Source organism: Panicum hallii, chromosome 5 (genome assembly GCF_002211085.1).
Source record: "Panicum hallii strain FIL2 chromosome 5, PHallii_v3.1, whole genome shotgun sequence".
NCBI classification, from domain to species: Eukaryota; Viridiplantae; Streptophyta; class Magnoliopsida; order Poales; family Poaceae; genus Panicum; species Panicum hallii.
This window is the reverse complement of record NC_038046.1, coordinates 6255878-6273274: the sequence shown is the minus strand read 5'-3', so window position 1 is coordinate 6273274 and position 17397 is coordinate 6255878. Positions and strand designations below refer to the sequence as shown.

The following is a 17397-nucleotide window of genomic DNA, read 5'->3' as shown; positions in this document are numbered from 1 at the left end:
ATGGGCTGAAGGTGGCCTATTTATTACAGATTATTATCTTTCTTATAACACGATCTTCAAAATAAGACCACACTTGTCTATATTTACATAATATTTTTATAATATTAATTAATTTCGACTACTGAAAATAAATATTTTAACAAAATGAACAAATGATTATTTTGTACGACCAAAACATTAAACATAATGAATAAATAATAATATACTATGAATAAAATATTAAATATTGTATAGGATAACTAATGGAAAATGAATATAACAAATAAATGAATCAATATCACCGAACAATTTAGTCTATATAAGTGAACAAATAGTTTGGTATTACGAATAAATTAGTTACACATAGAAAAATAAATTTACATGAATAATAATGCATCAATATTGCAAAAAATTATTTTGATAAGCATATATATATATATATATGTGTGTGTGTGTGCGCGCGCGCGCTAAATAAGTCAAGGATAACTCGTATTTAAATGTGAACAAATAGTTTTACACTATAGTAATACGTAAGTATAAATCTGTTGACATTTGATTATATAAAAAACATGACTGATATAAATTATAAAAATAATAAACTATAAATTCAAATAAAGATTATATACATAAGTTATATAATCAAAAAAGAAAGGAAGAGAGAATAAATAAATAGATACAAAGGATTAGAAAAGAAAGGGAAATAAAAATGGAAGGAGGAGATAGAAAAGAGAAAAGATAAGAGAAATAAATAGACAAAGAAAATAAATATAAAATATAAAATAAAGGAAGAGAATAAATGAATAAACAAATACGTAATGGATTAGTGAGAAAAGAAGTAAAGGAAAATTTCAAAGAAAAAAGAAATAAGAAATATAAGAAAAGAATATGAGAAATAAAGAGAAATAGAAAATAGATAGAAAAGAAAAATAAAACATAAAAGAAAAAAATACGGATCATTTGCATGCATGCATCATGCATGGATAATTAATAATCTAACATGACGTCAATATCTATTTAGCCTGATAATACGTATGCATACGCATATGTATATGAACAAGCATGCTTATAGGAAATAGAAGAGAAGAACATGAGAAACAAAAGGAAGTAGAAAAATAGATGGAAAAGAAAAATAAAACATAAAAAGAAAAAAAGGTGGATCATTTGCATGCATGCAACGTGCAAACAACTAATAATCTAACATGGCGTCAATCTCATAGTTAGCCTGATAGCACTCATGCACATGTATGTGAATGGACCTGCTTATTCTTTATCGCTAGCAAGCAAGAGTAGCACCAACAATAGCAGTCAGCCCGCACAACAGCAACCAATCCGTTTACATGGGCCAAAATTATCCTAATTAGCCCGTATAATATCCTTCAGTGATACTTGTGGAATTATCACGCGCCTGACATATAGCCACCGCGGCTTGTATTGTGTGTATGTATATAGTCGGTGAATTTAGAGAAAAGGTCTCTGGACATACGCATTTTACATTGGGTCAAACATAGTAAGCCTAAGTATAAACAAAGCCTGAAATTGTGCCTAAAATTTGACAATTGGGCCAAAAATTCCGGCCCAAGAACGTGGTTAACATTTTTCTAAAGAAAAAGCAGCAGGACTGCGCACGGTAAAACACTGAGGCCATAGATTCCATCTGGGCACTCAACTCATCTGCCAGATCTAGGAGTATCTCCTAACAAAAAATGTAGGCAAGAAAACCCCATCTACTGCTCGGAATGCATTATACTCTCCTGTCTGTCCGTGCAAACGCTTCGATTGTGACGCTGTGGTACTCTTCAAAAAGACCAGTACTGCTTTCCTGCAATGGCTATTTGCTGATCGTCAGTCATGGAAACGTCTAGTACACCTTTTAGTATTTAATTTAGGTGTAGTTCACATCAGAGCCTCAGATATATCCGATCTCTCTTTCGTAAAATCTTGACCCAGATACCTTGTGAACTCTGACCTTGTACCTTGCGAAGCTCATTATTCAGGAGGAGGGGGGGGGGGGGGGGGGGGGGTGGTGGGGGTCAAAAAGTTATAAGGTGCACTCATGCGATCTTGTCCGAGAAAGGACCATTCTGCGCTGCATCTTCGTCCCACGTTTGCCTCAAGGCCACAGAAATCTCAGGGGATAAGGACCTTGTAGCCTTCTTTTTATTACTTTATTAACTTGTCCGTTAGTACGACTACACTAAAGAGTAAAGACAATATAACAAGAAAGTGAAAGTGAAATTCAAGCAACAAAATAAAGTAAAAAGTAGCAGTAACAGGATATGAGCATCAGGAGGGAATTGCAAAAGCCAACAGCCTCGGACTTTCGGTGGAACTTACTGCCCATTTCCTTCACTTCCTTGGTTCAATTCGCGGCCTCCTCCTCGTCATCTGAAAGCAAATCCGCTCCAGAGCGATCGGGCCTTGCAAGGAAAGGAGAACCCCCAACGTCTCGGGCGACCATTCCCACCGTTCTCCATCTGATTTCCTCCCGGTTTCCGTGCCTCGCCGATTCAACTGCAGGCCGCAGCCGGTGCTCGGGCGTGCCGCAACCGCGTTGCTGTTTCCGCATCACGTCACCTCTCGCGGACTTCAACGTCGTTCTCTGGCGCACACGACCGCCGCCGCCAGGAGCCGCACAGCTCGTTCGAGCCGAGTGCAGCCTGCCCTTGAGCTACTATGTAGCAGAACCAAAATGTTTTTATCCGCTGATGAAGCAATTGCCGTTCCAGTTTCTGTTTGATCGAGACTTATAAGAGTTGGAATTTGAAAATCTTTACGGTTCTGGTCTCGGTCAGCCCAAAGTTGAGGCGATTCCACGAGCTGCCTTTTGAGTTCGCATTTATTTCTCCAACACAATGCAGCCACGCATGAATCTTGGAACCTTAGCTAGGATCTAGTATCTGGTACTATTGCGTGGTCCAAAAAGATACACTCAGGACCTGACTGAAATGGTTCGCATTTTTAGGAACTCGAGGGTAGATTCGCTTTTGTCTCCGAAAGGTACTTGGATCACAAAAAAGCATCAGGCACCAATTAAGCAAAGTGCCTGACGATCCCATTGCTAACATCCAGTATTCTGTATTCGCATACTAGAACTTTAGAGCAACGCTATCACGTCCTCTTTTCCTCGCTTTTGGCATTCACTACAACTGGTACATGGGACCTGAAAATGCGCGTAGGTAGCCCTGGAGGCTAGTGGCCCAAACAAGGAATTAGAATTAAGTGCACTCCCCATCCATCATTCATCACCAACCACAGGGCCAAAGCTGAGCGTGTTTTCTTCAGTTGGACAGTGCGGTGCCAGTACAATCATTATCCTCCCGGTGCATTATTTTCTCCTTGGTTGATACAACTATTTGTTACTGTTGATCTTATTCGACTGGGTCGATGGACCCCTTGATCGCGCCCTGATCGGGGGCGCCCAACCTGAACACGATTGGTGAGCCCCGTCGCGCAGCGCTATAAAAGAGAGGTGGGGGCCAGGGGCACGCATGCCAAAGTTCGTCGTGCCCGCTCACCCACCGAAAAACCCTACCAATCTAAGGAGGGGTGAAGCGGCGGGAAGCGCCGTCACTCCTGCACCGCGCCGCCGCCGCCCCTGCGTCCACTCCACCGACTCGCCAGCCACCTCGAGGTTCGACTATGTCATCACCATTGACATGGCCAGCTGCACCTCCACCACGACTGGTGGTTGCCTTCTCCGCCTCTCTCCTTTTCTCTTTCTCCCTCCCTCGGTTATGTAATCTAGACCTAAACTCTGTTGTTTATCTCAATGTTAATGTCTGAAACCCGTTGATCCATGCCTATGAGATCCTAATAGTTCTAACATTGGTATCAGTCGCCTCCCTGGTGCATCGATCTACTCGGGGAAGAAAGAAAGGGGATTCGATCTCGAATCGAAAGAAACAGAGACAAAAGAAAATTTCGATCCAAATCAAAGAAGAAAGAAAGAAAGTAAACCAAACCCTGACCCTAGAAGGCGGGAGGACCAGCGGGACTTACTTGGTTATGTCGCCGCCGGCTGTCGCTCGACGCCGCGTGGGAAGTTGAGCCGAGCCGCTGCTCGATGTCGCGTCGCCGGCGCACCGGCTCAGGACTCGGGGTTCCGCGCTCGGGGCCAGGGCACCATCGCAAGGCCGCTTGACGGCGGCGCGCTCACGCACGTGTGAGCGCGCATGCCGGCGAGGGGGCCTGCGGCGACGCCGTAATCTCCCTCTGCCACCACTCGCCTCACAGAGGAGTTGAGAAAGGGGGAGAGGAGAGAAGTGAGCTAGGGTTTGGGGAGCCGGCCCACCGACTGGGTTTTGATCCGGCGAGGAAGCCGGACAGCCGTCCGATCGAGATCAGCGGCCAGGAGCCACTGGGCTGCTTCCGGCCCAAGCTCGGCCCAGGTGGGGTCTAGACGGAAGAGAGGTTTCCCGGCCTAGGCCCAGGTTGCGGCCTGGGACGCGGGAGCGCGCGGCGCGCGGGCAGGCCGAGCGGCTGCTGGGCCGCCAAGCCGAGTTGAGCCGAGCGCGCGAGCCGCCGCCGCTGGGCTGGGCTGCACGCCGAGCTGCACGGGCGCAAAGGGCCGATCTCTATTTAATTTTGAACCAACTGGGTAAATTATCTAGAGAGTAGATAAGTTAGAAAAGTTTCTGAACAAGTTTATCCTCAGAATTTTTTCATGTTTCCATTGCTATAATGTTTATGATTAATTTTTCAATTAAATTAGAATCAACGGGTCAATTTAATTGGAAGAGTAGTTATAGTTTATTCAAGTTAATTATGATATTGTTATTTTCTAACCAACATTGATAATAGTAGTATTATAAGTTTTATTGATGAGTTTTTCATGCATTATTCCTTTTTCTGCTCATCGGTGAAGAACATTGTATGTTTACTCAAGAGAAAATGACAACGCATTAGTTCTATTTCTGCTCAACGGTGATGTAGAATTAATGTAGAAGAATATTGTATGACGGGCAACCGTTGATTTCCATCAATGCTTGAGATTACTCGGCTGCAAGCCAAAGGGCTATTTTGCTGGGGTACATGAAAAGGGCCTTGGGGCCATAATAAGTTTAGTATGATTTTACTATTGTTAGTTCATTAATTTTCTGATTAAATTGGAACCAACTGGAAGATTTAATTGGAAAATGAAGTGTAAGTGAATGTTTCTATCATTATGACTAAAGTTTGTTGCAATAGTCAGATGCATGGCTAATTTGACCAATGTTGGATTAAACATGTGTTTTACAAAGTATTTGGATTTATTTCTGATTTGGATGGCTTAGATTTTCAAACACTGCCTATGTCCTGAGAGCCAATTCTGGCTTTTACGTTCCGTATAGGAATTTTTCCGCATGGCGAGAGAAGTTTTGGCATTGTCCTTGCTATTCATATCCTGCATGCCAGGAGAAGTTTGTGACGACTCATGTGCTATTAGTATATCCCACACAGCGAGAGAAGTTTAGGGTGCTCTCATGCTATCCTATAATCGACCGTACAGTTCTATTGTGTCATGGTCATTAAGCACTCAATGGGTTAAGGACATAAGAGGAGCAATCCCAAATTGCACCATTGCTAAATCTTAAGGAGGAGAGTCAATCAACTGACTCTTTACAAACGTATGAGGGCACTCTAATTGAGTAGCTCGTTGCGAAGTAATCTAGTAATTAGTAATGGTAGAATGAACATTCTTTGAATGCATAATATGGCTACTAAGATGGAGTCATTAGACATGGATTGAAAAGAAAGGGATATATTAATACTTGACTGGTTGAATCTATCAACCGAGCTGAGCACATCAGTAATAAATGAATTATTCGATCCCTTCCTTGTAGTATCATATTGATCTGGAATGAGTTTCAGGAAAAAGGAAGTGGTATACAAATCAAAAGATAAGAAAAATATACGAGCATGACTTGCAGAAGTATCGATAATAAAGGACCTTATAAAGTCCTTGAAGTGGAATGAGTAAAGAGTATGAATGAAGTAAGTAATAAATATCTCCTCGTTCACGAGAATTTTGAATAGTTTTCGAAATTATGGCAGTAAAGTTTATGCCATGTTTCCAAGGGGAGGATTGTGAGATTACTTAAGAAAGATACTCTCCATCGTGAGATCAGTTAAGAAAAGACACTCTTCATTCCCCTGTACTTTAGATAGAATGCAATGCATAATATGTATTGAAGAGAAGGATGATCAATAAACAATGACTATGACCGTCGGGGGAGTACAACGGTCATGATATTGATATCCCTATGCAAATAAATAGCTAAATTTCTGGATCCTTTTACAGTTCCAATAGAAAGATAGCGTAGTTGGCCAGTATTTATACTGGATGTGCCTCAACAGAATGGAATAGCTGAAAGACACAACCAATATGGATATAGTGAGAAGTATGATAAGTTACTCCTAAGTTTGTGGATGGAGGCATAAAAAAACTGGCATTCATATTCTCAATCGAGTATGTAACCCAAAATATTGGAAAGCTAGATTTCAAGATAGTAAGTTGTCATTTTATTGTTTGTAGAAACGAGACATGCTGTCTTGGAGGATGAGATGGTCAGAGGGAGCGACTGCAAGAAATTAGCCTTGAAGAGAAGCGGGTACACTTTCCCACTCCGATGATTCAAGAGTTGTTTCCTCTCGATACCTGTTGCTGTTACATTGAAAGTGCAAGACACTAAAGTAACAACACCTGTTGATAGTTCTCACATGGGAACAATGAATGAAAATAAGAAACCTGTCGTTCAGGAGCCGATAGAAACTGTTGTCGCACATAAGAAAGAGCTGCAACAGCCCCATATGGAATATGTGCCATAGGTTGAGGTCCCGAAAGGTCTCAAAGTGTTAGAAAAGTCCATGTTAATAACAAGAAAATTCAAACGGAAGGTGATCCCACCTCATTTGAAGAAGCCATGAGAAGCGCTCATTTGCAGAAATGGCTTGAAGCCATGCAAGATGAAATAAGATCCATAAGTACCAACAATGTTGGGGACTTAGAAGATATTTCTAAAAGGAGCCAAGACAGTAGGCTGCAAATGGATCTGCAAAGCAAAAATATGACTCTAAAGGAATGTCGGAAGATAGAAAGCGCGACTTACGGTGAAAGGCTTCACGCAAACAGAAGAAATAGATTATAATAAGATTTTTTTCCATCCTTACGCAAGGATTCTTTTAAAATTATGATGGCGTTAGGCGCGTTATGATTTATAGTTACATCAGATGGGTGTAAAGACGATATTTCTTGACGGGGATTTGTATGCAAATATTCACATGGCGCAACCTAAACGTTTTATCGTGGAAGGAAAACAACATATGAGATGCCGCCTAAAGAAATTTATTTATGGATTAAAATAAGCTTCCAGATAATGGTATTTAAAGTTTGATGAAACGATAAGGGGATTTGGGTTTTTAAGGAGAATGAGGAGGACAATTGCGTTTATGCAAAGCTTAAGAATGGGAAATTTATTTTTCTCATCCTGTCTGTGGATGATATCTTACTCGTTAGTAGTGATGTTAATCTGCTTTTTGGAGAAGAAAAAGTTTTATCCTTGAATAATGATATGAAAGATCTAGGTGAAGCTTCTTTTATTTTAGGAATTGAAGTTCACCGAGAAAGAAGAAAAGAGGTATTAAGACTATCGCAAAAGGCATACTTAGAAGAGATTCTATAGTATGCATGCGAGTAAACCTACGTCTGCTTCTATAGCTAAGGGTAATGGATTTGAGAAATTTTAAAGTCCTAGAAACTAGGAAGTGATCGATCAAATATAATGTGCTTCAGCTGTCGAAGCTTAGAGAGTGCTCAAGTAAGAATTTACCCTTACGTAGGTCAAGTATCCGGGCAGTTTTGGGATAAGTCCAGTCCAGCTATGATCACTGGAATGGAATTAAGAATGTCTTGCAATTTTTCAAAGTATGACAGGCCTCATGCTAAGTTAAGAAGAACAAGTACTCTCGAACAGTTGTGAGTACAAAGACACATCTTTTGCAAAATGTGTAGTAAAATCCACAGTAGTTGCTAACATTCGCAGTTTGGAGTTTTATTGTTGAAAAGCTCCAAACAAAACAAATAGACAGTTGCGGCATCATCAATGATGCATAGCTATAGTATAACATGATGTGAGGCCACCAAGCAGGCACTTAAAGTTGATAAAGTCATGCTCGGAATTAAGTATTTCGCTCCGATGGCAACAAGTCAAGTGCGCTGCGAAACACATTGATATCAAGAGATACATTGTCAAGAAGAAAATGCAGAATCATACTGAAAGTATTGAACGTATAAGGACAAGCAAGTGCATGCGGATCCGCTCACCAAAAGCTTAACGCCTAATGTGTTCAGAGAACACTTAGTCGACATGGGTCTATGGTAGAGCCTATAATTTTTTTATTACAAAGAGACCTAGTGTTTATTTTGAGATGGATGGGTGCATCGTAGTCGTTGGGTCTGATGGTACGGAAGTAACTATCATGATGCAGCATGCTCTATATATCAATTCATTGAGAAGTAGACGTAAAGTACAAGTAATAAAATAAATAAGTAATAAGTATGAAAGTATAAGATGAGATCAAGGGGGAGAATGTTAGTATTGATCTCATCCGACTCAGTCGCGGACCGAGCCGGACCCCTTGATCGTGCCCTGATCGAGGGCGTCCAAACAAATATGGTTGGTGGGCCCCGTCGCATAGCGCTATAAATGAGAGGTGGGGCCAAGGGGCACGTATGCCAAAGTTCGTCGTGTTCCACTCACCCATTGAAAAATCTAAAAATCTAAGGAGCGCTGAAGTGGAGGGAAACGCCATCACCCCTGCACCGCCCCCGCCGCCCCTGCATCCAGTACACCGACTCGCTGGCCACCTCGATGTTCGACTGTGTCATCGCCGTCGACATGGCCAGCTGCACCTCCACCACGACTGATGGTTGTCTTCTCCACCTCTCTTCTTTTCTCTTTCTCCCTCCCTGAACCCTGTTGTTTATCTCAATATTAATATCTGAGATCCGTTGATCCATGCCTAGGAGACACTATTATGATGGGAGTTTCTTTAAAAAAATTCTCCTGAAACTGTGACTCTGAGGTAAGCAGAAGTGAGCCAGCGACTCTCTAATTAATCGTTCGCATCGAAAGAAAAAGGGAGCTCTTTCCACAACTACCGCGCCAATTAGTTATCGCTTTCCGATGTCCTGTCTGAGGAAGGTGCGCCTAACACCCTCCAGAATCCAGATGGTTAGCTGATGATCACCCGTGGATCTTTGTTGATCGGCATGTTTTGTAGTCTTCTCAGTGTTCACTACCGATGTGTGTCCTCATCTTCTGCAGCTCTTCCTCTTGCCTTATTCCAATGTCCTCAATGGCGAAACCAATTAAGCGTAAATCAGAAGGTCTTAGGTCTGTATTGATCATCTCTGCTTCTGACTAGAGCATGATGCGAGTTCTGTTGATCACCACCAGGATGAACTTCTGGATTTTTCCCATTTTCCCAGTCATCGCAGCGCGCCGACATCACACCTGCTTACACTTGCACGGCCAGTCATCGCTTCACTTCCCAGCAACAGCAATGGGAATGTATGGTGCATACGGGGCGCCATTAGGTGGGCTTGTCAGCATCAACGGCGAGGCTGCTTTCTCGGAAAGTTCCATGGCCTCACTCTCGCAAGGCGCTGATGATGCGTACCTGCTCGCCTGCAGTTGCTGTTGTGTACACACAAGTACAAACTACAGTCCATCCCATCGGATGTTTAGCACCCACTCACTGACGGCACCAGGTGATTGGGATTTGCACTGAAAAAGATGGGCCGGGGAGTGGAAAGGGAGACTCCAGAAGTGCTCCCTCCAACACAGTGCTTGAAACGCAGTGAAGACATGTAGCACGCATCACGTGGTAAGAAAAAGCAGCAGGTGGTGTCGCTGCACTCAAAGTTTGCTTTACGTTTCAGAAGTAAGTTTACAGGGGAAGTGCAGAGTGCTAGTAGTTTCGTCACAATGACTGCAGCTTGATAAAAGCATCAGCACTCAGCAGAAAAGAAAGTTTAGAGACTCTGTTCTGTGGCTAAATGTTTAAGCTATCGAGGCCGCGTCAAAGGGGGAGTGACCACAGTGGTTTAATCAAAGACCAGCTTCTGTGAAACTTTTGCACAAGCATGGCGACACGCGCTGCTACGGAACACTAGGTTAGAAACAAAACTAGCTTTCGAGATGTGCCGCCATGCGCCAAGGTTTCCGTGCTCACATGGAGATGCGGTAGCCGAAGCAATCGTAGCCACTTCACACTCCAGAGAGAGCATGATGGCCAATCATCGCTCGCGCACTGAAGCCGAGAGCAGACAACGCGCTAGAGACGCTAGTGGCGCAACATCCCCACGGGCCGCGGCCACCTCGGCGCGTCCGGAATCTGGATCCGGCCTGCGTGCGTGACTGGCGTCGCGGCCAGCCCGACCGCGACCGGCCGGCCGGCCCGCGCGCCGCGGAGCATTGGTGTTGGTGGTCTCGGTCTCGGTCTCGGTCTGGTCCCCTACCCCGGGCCCGGCAGGCAGATCACGGAAAAGTGGCGTACGTGACCAGGGGGACGGCGACGGGCTGCTCCAGCGCGATGCGGTATTCCGGTGCCGAGCCCGCGCTCGCTCTCCAGTCTGGGGAGCGGTCGAGGTCGAGCGGTGAGTGGGGTGAGTGCCGGTGCGGTGAGGCCGCTGGTTAATAATTTTCGCGGGCGGGCACAGTGAAAAGGCCTGAAAAGTGGTGGTAGCAGCGGGGGTAGGGGGCGGGGGATCTGCCGAGCTCGAGCGGTGGGTTTGGGCGCGGGGAGCGCCGGAGCGGTGGCCTCGCCTCGCTTTTCCTCCCGCGTCGCGTTCTGCACCCGACCACCCGCGCGCGTCGCGCCCACCGGCGCGGGCAGCGGGGAAAAATGGAAAGGTGCGCGAGGGAGGGGCCGAGCCCGGTGGTGCGGCGTCCGGGCGGCCCCGCCAGGTCAGTTGGCTTTTCCTGCAGGCCCACTGGAACGGGGCCCCCGTCGCCAGGCCGATAGGGGGCAGGGGCTCCACGCGGACTCTTCTCCCTTTTCCCCCGTTGAAAAATTGAAAAGCAAAAGGATCAAGTAACCCCACCGCATCTATTATTTATATCGATGAATTTGGAAATTGGTGATTGGTTTTTCAAAAAAAAATTGGCGATTGGCATTTGGCAACCCCTCAAAAAAAGAGTCCATCCACGCAGGGGAGAGAAAACGAAAACATTCTGATTTCAAAACATCGTTTGCATTCGTGAAAAATTACAATTTGAATCCCCCAATGTCCAATACGTTGCGTAATTAGCTTGTTCTACAAAATATGCTGAATTTTCCGAGACCACTTTAGTAATCATTCAAGTCGCAAAACCTTACCTTAACTAAGACTAATAATGGCGGAATTGGCCATCAAGCAACACACAGGTGTCCCGGGGTGACAGAATCTGATGGGCTAAACAATACTGTACTGCCTGTCTAGCGTGTGTCTACACATGGCCAACCGCCGGCCGGCGGAGGGGCTGGGCCGAAACGCGACCGCAGCGACCTTTTTATGCGGAGGACGCGCGGCAGGTGCGATCCCGTCCCGTGCGCCTCGCTCGCTCTCTCTCCCCTCTGACTTGCCTGCCTCGGCTCCTTCGTCCGTCTCGCCCGGTCCTCTCACTCGAAGACTCCTCTGTCCTCTCTCGCTTCGCTTCCAAGCCCGCCCCTCCCAATGGCGACGCAACCGCTTACCTCACCGCGGCGCCGCCCACGCGCCTGAGCGAGACCGCCCCCCACCCCTACCGACCGCGCGCGCCCTGCAGGCGCATGGCGGCGCCGGGGCTGGACCAGGTCATGGCGTTCCTCACCGACCACGGCTTCGCGGGCGCCGCGTCCGCGCTCCGCGACGACGTCCTCGAGCGCGCCGCCGCCGGGGAGGGCGCCCGCCACGCGGCATTAGATCCCCAGCTCCCGCCGCTCCGGATGCCCGGCTCCGCCTCCGCCTCAGGCGGCGGCGGCGGCGCTAGCACGCCGGCGCCCGCGAGCCCCGGCTCCAGCTCCGGCTCGGCGTCCTCGTCCGCTTTCGTCAGCATGCGCTCCACGCCCTCAGGTACCCGAGGCACGAGGCATTTTTGTCGCTAGCCTTAAACCCTCCTCTCCTTGTTTTCCGTGGGTGTCTCGCGCAGTCTCGATCTGTGCGCCGATATTTCCGCGGCTATGGTTTGCTCTGGGCCCAATTCGGAGCTGATGGATGGAGCAACGAATTGTTTTTTCTGCGCGGATGAATTTTATAGCATAATTCATATCTTAGATTTTGTAGGAGAATTGTTAAACCTCTGAGCCACTTTAATTTCCGTCTCTGTGCTTGGTTCAGTGTAAATCGTTTAATGTTCGGAATTTCTGCACATTTTTCCTGTTCTGAACGAAATTCGCTCTGGCGATTAGGGCTGTTGAACCCCTATGGGCTATGGTCGCCGCGGCACTCGCAGTCGGACGCGTCGTCATCGGAGATGGAGTTTGGTACTGCGCGCCAGTACGACACCACCGACCTCTTCTTCCAAGAGGGTTGGCTCTACGACGACCACCTCTTCCCTAGCAAGCTGGACGATGAGGACGACGAAGGCAAAGAGGAGGACAAGTTTGTACTCGGGGCTCACGATGGCTCAGAACAGGTAGAAATAGGCAAGCTTGGTGCAGGCCACAGCCACCGTCACGAACACATCGGCAGTGACCGCTGTGAGGGGTGCGCTGAGGTGTACACATGCTCATCGCCACTCTGTGGTTGCTGCGGAGGGGGACTCAAGATTGACGGGCTTGAGGTAGCCAGGAGCTCAAGCTCCACCGTGTACGGGAGATACCAGATCATGGATGACCAGACAGAGATACTGGATGATTGTGCCCAGGATGGGTTTCAGTTCAAGCAGAGTGGAGATGTGGCGCTTGAGTGCGATATGTCGAGGGATCCTGGGCAAGGAGATGATGATTCAGAGCTGAGTGTTGTGGAGAAGGAGCTTCAAATGCTCAGTTCATTTGATAATGATGCTGTTGCGAGTAAGTACTTCTCAAGCCTTCAACTAGAGTTCCTCTTTTCAGCTAGTTGTACTCCATTTATTTGGGGGTTCCAGCTGAACTTAGGTGCCAATACAGTTAATGGTTCGTCCATTTTAACCCAATTTACGGCCGAAGATAATGTGAATTTATTTATGAAGAGGTTAGATACCAAGGAGTTGTCTTGTGATAGCCAAATCTCTGCTGCAACTTGGTTAATGTGTTGTTTAATAAATGGAGAAAAAAATGCTATTTTAGACATTAGCAGCCCCTTTAATGTAATATTTACGTTGTTATACTAGACATTAGCAGCTCTTATATTCAATATTTACTGTTCCTCGGTATGGATTTTAAGATTATGCTTCTCGGAATGATATCTGGAAATTTGAGAGAAACAGAGTTTTCCTACGCTGGTAATGCTCTTCATTTTGGAACCTAACTAGGATGGCCAACAATACAAATAGGATGGTCTTGTTTCATAACATAGCTAGGCCCAACCTGCTATTTGATCAATCAAGTTAAAATGATGTTTGTCCATCACTGTATTTGTGTGTAATTTAGTGTCAGTTGTCCATTTATCCTGGTCTCCCGGATAAAGGTTTTCTTTTGCTCATGTGCTGGTCAAACTCTCTTGATGTATTTCATAGATCATGGTGTACATGATTTCACGGACAAGGGTGAGCTTGATGATAGCAGTGAAAAAAATCTGAAAAGCAGCAGTTATAAAGAATATCTGAAAGAAGGTCATAGGGTACAACCTTTCCCTGAAAGTGGTGATGATGCATATGAGTTTCAAAATATTGGGCCGTTAAATTCAGATATTCAACATTCAACTGCTCTTAAAGCTGAGGAAGATCTAGAGACAAATATTGATCTTGCTCTCTCTAATTTTCACCGAGAATATGAGGTATTTGAATTGAGAATTATCCACCGCAAGAACAGGTTCACACTCTCCTTTTTCTTTGATTTTCCTTTGTTAAATTGTATGTTGTTTGATCCATTTTTATACTGATATAATAGGCATCCACTGCAGGACTGGCTTTGAAGAAAACAAAGATTTTCCTATCGTCTTGAATTCAGTTATTGCTGGAAGATATTATGTCACCGAATATCTAGGGTCGGCTGCATTCAGCAAGGTCGTGCAAGCACATGATCTTCAGACAGGAATGGACGTTTGCCTTAAAATAATTAAAAATGATAAGGACTTCTTCGACCAAAGTTTGGATGAGATAAAACTCCTGAAGTTTGTGAACAAATATGATCCACTAGACGAGCACCATGTATTGCGCCTCTATGACTACTTCTACCATCAGGTACATGCCTCCTAAGAGAGACAATTGGCTAAGTTACTCCCTTTGACTTAACATGTTTGGATCCTTAGAAGGCATCTCAAGGGATATACTCTAGTTGACTAGGTCTCGAGAATATTGCAGTATCTTAAAAAGGATCTATTGTGACAATATACCATTTTTACTTTGACTAGTGTACTTGATTATTTGTGAGCATGTTCAGTGGCAGATTTTAGTGGAATTTTTCAATCCTGATGACGTTGTGTGGTGCTGACAGCAAGCAAATATTGACAGGAACACCTCTTTATCGTCACTGAACTATTACGAGCAAATCTTTATGAGTTTCAGAAATATAATCAGGAATCTGGTGGTGAGGTGTATTTTACTTTGCCTAGGATACAGGTATGTTATCCGTCCTCCATTGAGATGTTCTCTACTTCTCCATGAAGTTACTTATAAAGTTATAATGAGATCATGCCTGTACATAATAAGCATTTGCATTCCACACTGTAGTCAGCCCCTTAGCCAAAACCATTTAACAAGTCACACGTTTAAACACACAATTTTTTAACTTTTGGACTGTTACTGAGCAAACTTATTTGATACCCTGAAATGGTAGCTTTGCTAAATATGACTAGCACTTTTGAGTGTCGAGTATTATTAAGTTTCATCCGGAAAGTTATAAAGTTCTAGCAATTTGAAAGTTTCCCTTTCTTGTAGGTTATAGCTCGGCAATGCTTAGATGCGTTGGTTTACTTGCACCATTTGAATATCATTCATTGTGACTTGAAGCCAGAGAATATTCTTATCAAAAGCTACAGCAGATGTGAAATTAAAGTCATTGATCTGGGAAGTAGTTGCTTCTTGACAGATAACTTATGCCTCTATGTCCAATCACGCTCATATCGAGCTCCTGAGGTCATTCTGGGCCTACCATATGATCAGAGGATTGATATTTGGTCTCTTGGTTGCATCCTTGCTGAACTATACACTGGTGAGGTAAGTATGTTTTGTTTACTTGATACGCTTGGCAGCTTATAGGATTGATACGCACTGGTCTTTATAGTATCTTGGCAATTTTAAAGCCTCCTATCTTGTTTGAATACTATACCAACATATAACTGCAACTTGAATTAGAAATGTATGAAATTTATGTCCTTTTTTAGTGTTGGGGTTATTCTTTTCCATGGATGAGTTATGACTTCTGTCTTTACACACAACAGGTATTATTTCCTAATGAGCCTGTGCCCATGATGCTTACTCAAATGATTGGTATAATCGGTCCAATCGACATGGAAATGCTAGAACTGGGACAGGAGACGCAGAAGTATTTCACTGATGATTATGATCTTTTTATCAAGAATGAGGTAACATTCTTATTTTTTCATCCTTGCTTGCCAGCCTATGAAATCAAATAATCTATATTTGACAAATTGCTTCTGATTATTTCCTTCACATTCACAGTTTTAGTTGCACTTTTTCCTGGCTTAACCAAATATTGAACTCGCTTTATATTTATGTGGCTTCTTGTTTGATACACTGAAATCATAATTATATGGCCTTTTGTCAGTTTAAGTGATTACAGAACTAGGAGTCTCATTATAATTTAAGTTTCACTATGTGGATATCGATCACTAGTGGTTGTACAACAGTAGATGCTAACACATCCATGCATTGTCTTATTTATATCCAGGAGACAGATCAGCTAGAGTACTTGATCCCGGAGAAATCCTCCTTGCGACGACACTTGCAATGTCCTGATTCAGAATTTGTTGATTTTCTATCCTATTTGTTGCAAATAAACCCCAGGAAAAGACCAACAGCCGATGAAGCACTACAGCATCCATGGCTTTCTTTTGCGTACTAACGAGAAGCCGTCCGTTGCTTCTACTTTGGGACAGCTTTCTTCACACATAAGGATGAGTCTGTGTTTCTCCTAATTTGGAGCCTTCGTAAAGTTCCTGAGAAATTTCGTTTCCCTTAACATGAAACATTACTCTTTTCCTTTTGCTGTAGAAGCCCTTTGTGGTTACAGGATTCCTTCTTTCTTTCTTTCTTTTTTTTTGTCTTCAGGGTAATTCTCGGCGTGGAACCCCTGCCCTGTGAGTGATTCCTGAGTGTACCAGTGTATGTAAATATCAGAAATTTTCCACGGTGTGTATCTGTACAGTTGAAAGCCCACCCTTGTACTCCATCTGATTCGTTAATGATAACATGAGAAAATACTGTCCAAGGTTTCATCATTGGTGCCTCTATCGAGTCCATGGTCCATTTGCGCTTCCACAGTTTGGAACTTTGGATGGCCTTCTACGTTTTTGGCAGACCTGCTGTATGTTGTTCATGGCATTGATCCTGTGACCTCGGCGTTTTTAATCTAAACCTCTACCTTTCAACGACATATGGTGAACTTAAACCAAGCATAACATCTTATGGTCTTGAAGCATCGCAAAATCATCTGAATGGCCCTCAATTTTTTTATCTGAAAAGATTATTGGATCTCTAATTTCATAATTTCGAGGTTGCCGCAAGCCCGCAATGTTCCGAACAACTAAATTACCATCAAATCCAAGACGCAAGCAAGGAAGCAAAGGGCCCACATTCGAATCCAAGCCTTTCCGCTAGACCAATGACCAAACTAAAATGTGCAATGTTACCTCAGCTTCCGAAGGATCTCCGCGGCCTCGTCCAGACAGCGGCCCTCAAGCGCAGCGGGGTCGTCGGACCTGAAGTTGGGGCAGCTCCAGCGAGCGGGGGCGTGGTGGTCGACCACGGGGCGCACGACGATGGTGTGGCTGAACCGCGCGACGACCACCGTGGCGTTCCGGTGCTTCCCCACTAAACTGATGATCCAGCTGTCCGGCGCTAGCTCTCGATCCCCGTCGAAACCCCTGACCGCATCGCCTGCCCGCCGCCGCCCGGGGCGGAGAAGGGGAGGAGGAGAGGAGGGCGTGGAGCATGGAGTGGGCGAAGGAGAGGAGGAAGGTTGGGTGACGGAGCATGAGTACGGCCACGACGACGAGAAGGTGCCACTGGGCGCAGCTTGCCAGCAAATCTATCTCGCCGGCGGCGGACGGGAAAGAGAGCGCTGCGTCGCCGTGTGAGAGAAGAGAACAGA

General features: G+C 44.9%; 1 protein-coding gene across 2 annotated transcripts; it reads left to right on the top strand.

Moving 5' to 3' along the window:
- The first annotated feature begins 11610 nt into the window (after positions 1–11610).
- LOC112892146 (shaggy-related protein kinase theta-like) lies at positions 11611–16525 on the top strand. Of its 2 annotated transcripts, none has more exons than XR_003228671.1 (8): positions 11611–12055; positions 12391–12996; positions 13641–13935; positions 14027–14306; positions 14577–14684; positions 15003–15276; positions 15506–15649; positions 15976–16118. XR_003228671.1 is itself a non-coding variant. In XM_025959244.1 (8 exons), the coding sequence occupies exons 1-8, from the start codon at positions 11773–11775 to the stop codon at positions 16147–16149; spliced, it is 2169 nt and encodes a 722-aa protein (XP_025815029.1). In that variant the 5' UTR covers positions 11611–11772; the 3' UTR covers positions 16150–16525. The 2 variants fall into 2 exon arrangements, 1 of the variants encoding a protein (XP_025815029.1); XM_025959244.1 differs by having other exon boundaries at positions 15003–15281; positions 15976–16525.
- The last annotated feature ends 872 nt before the right edge of the window (positions 16526–17397 follow it).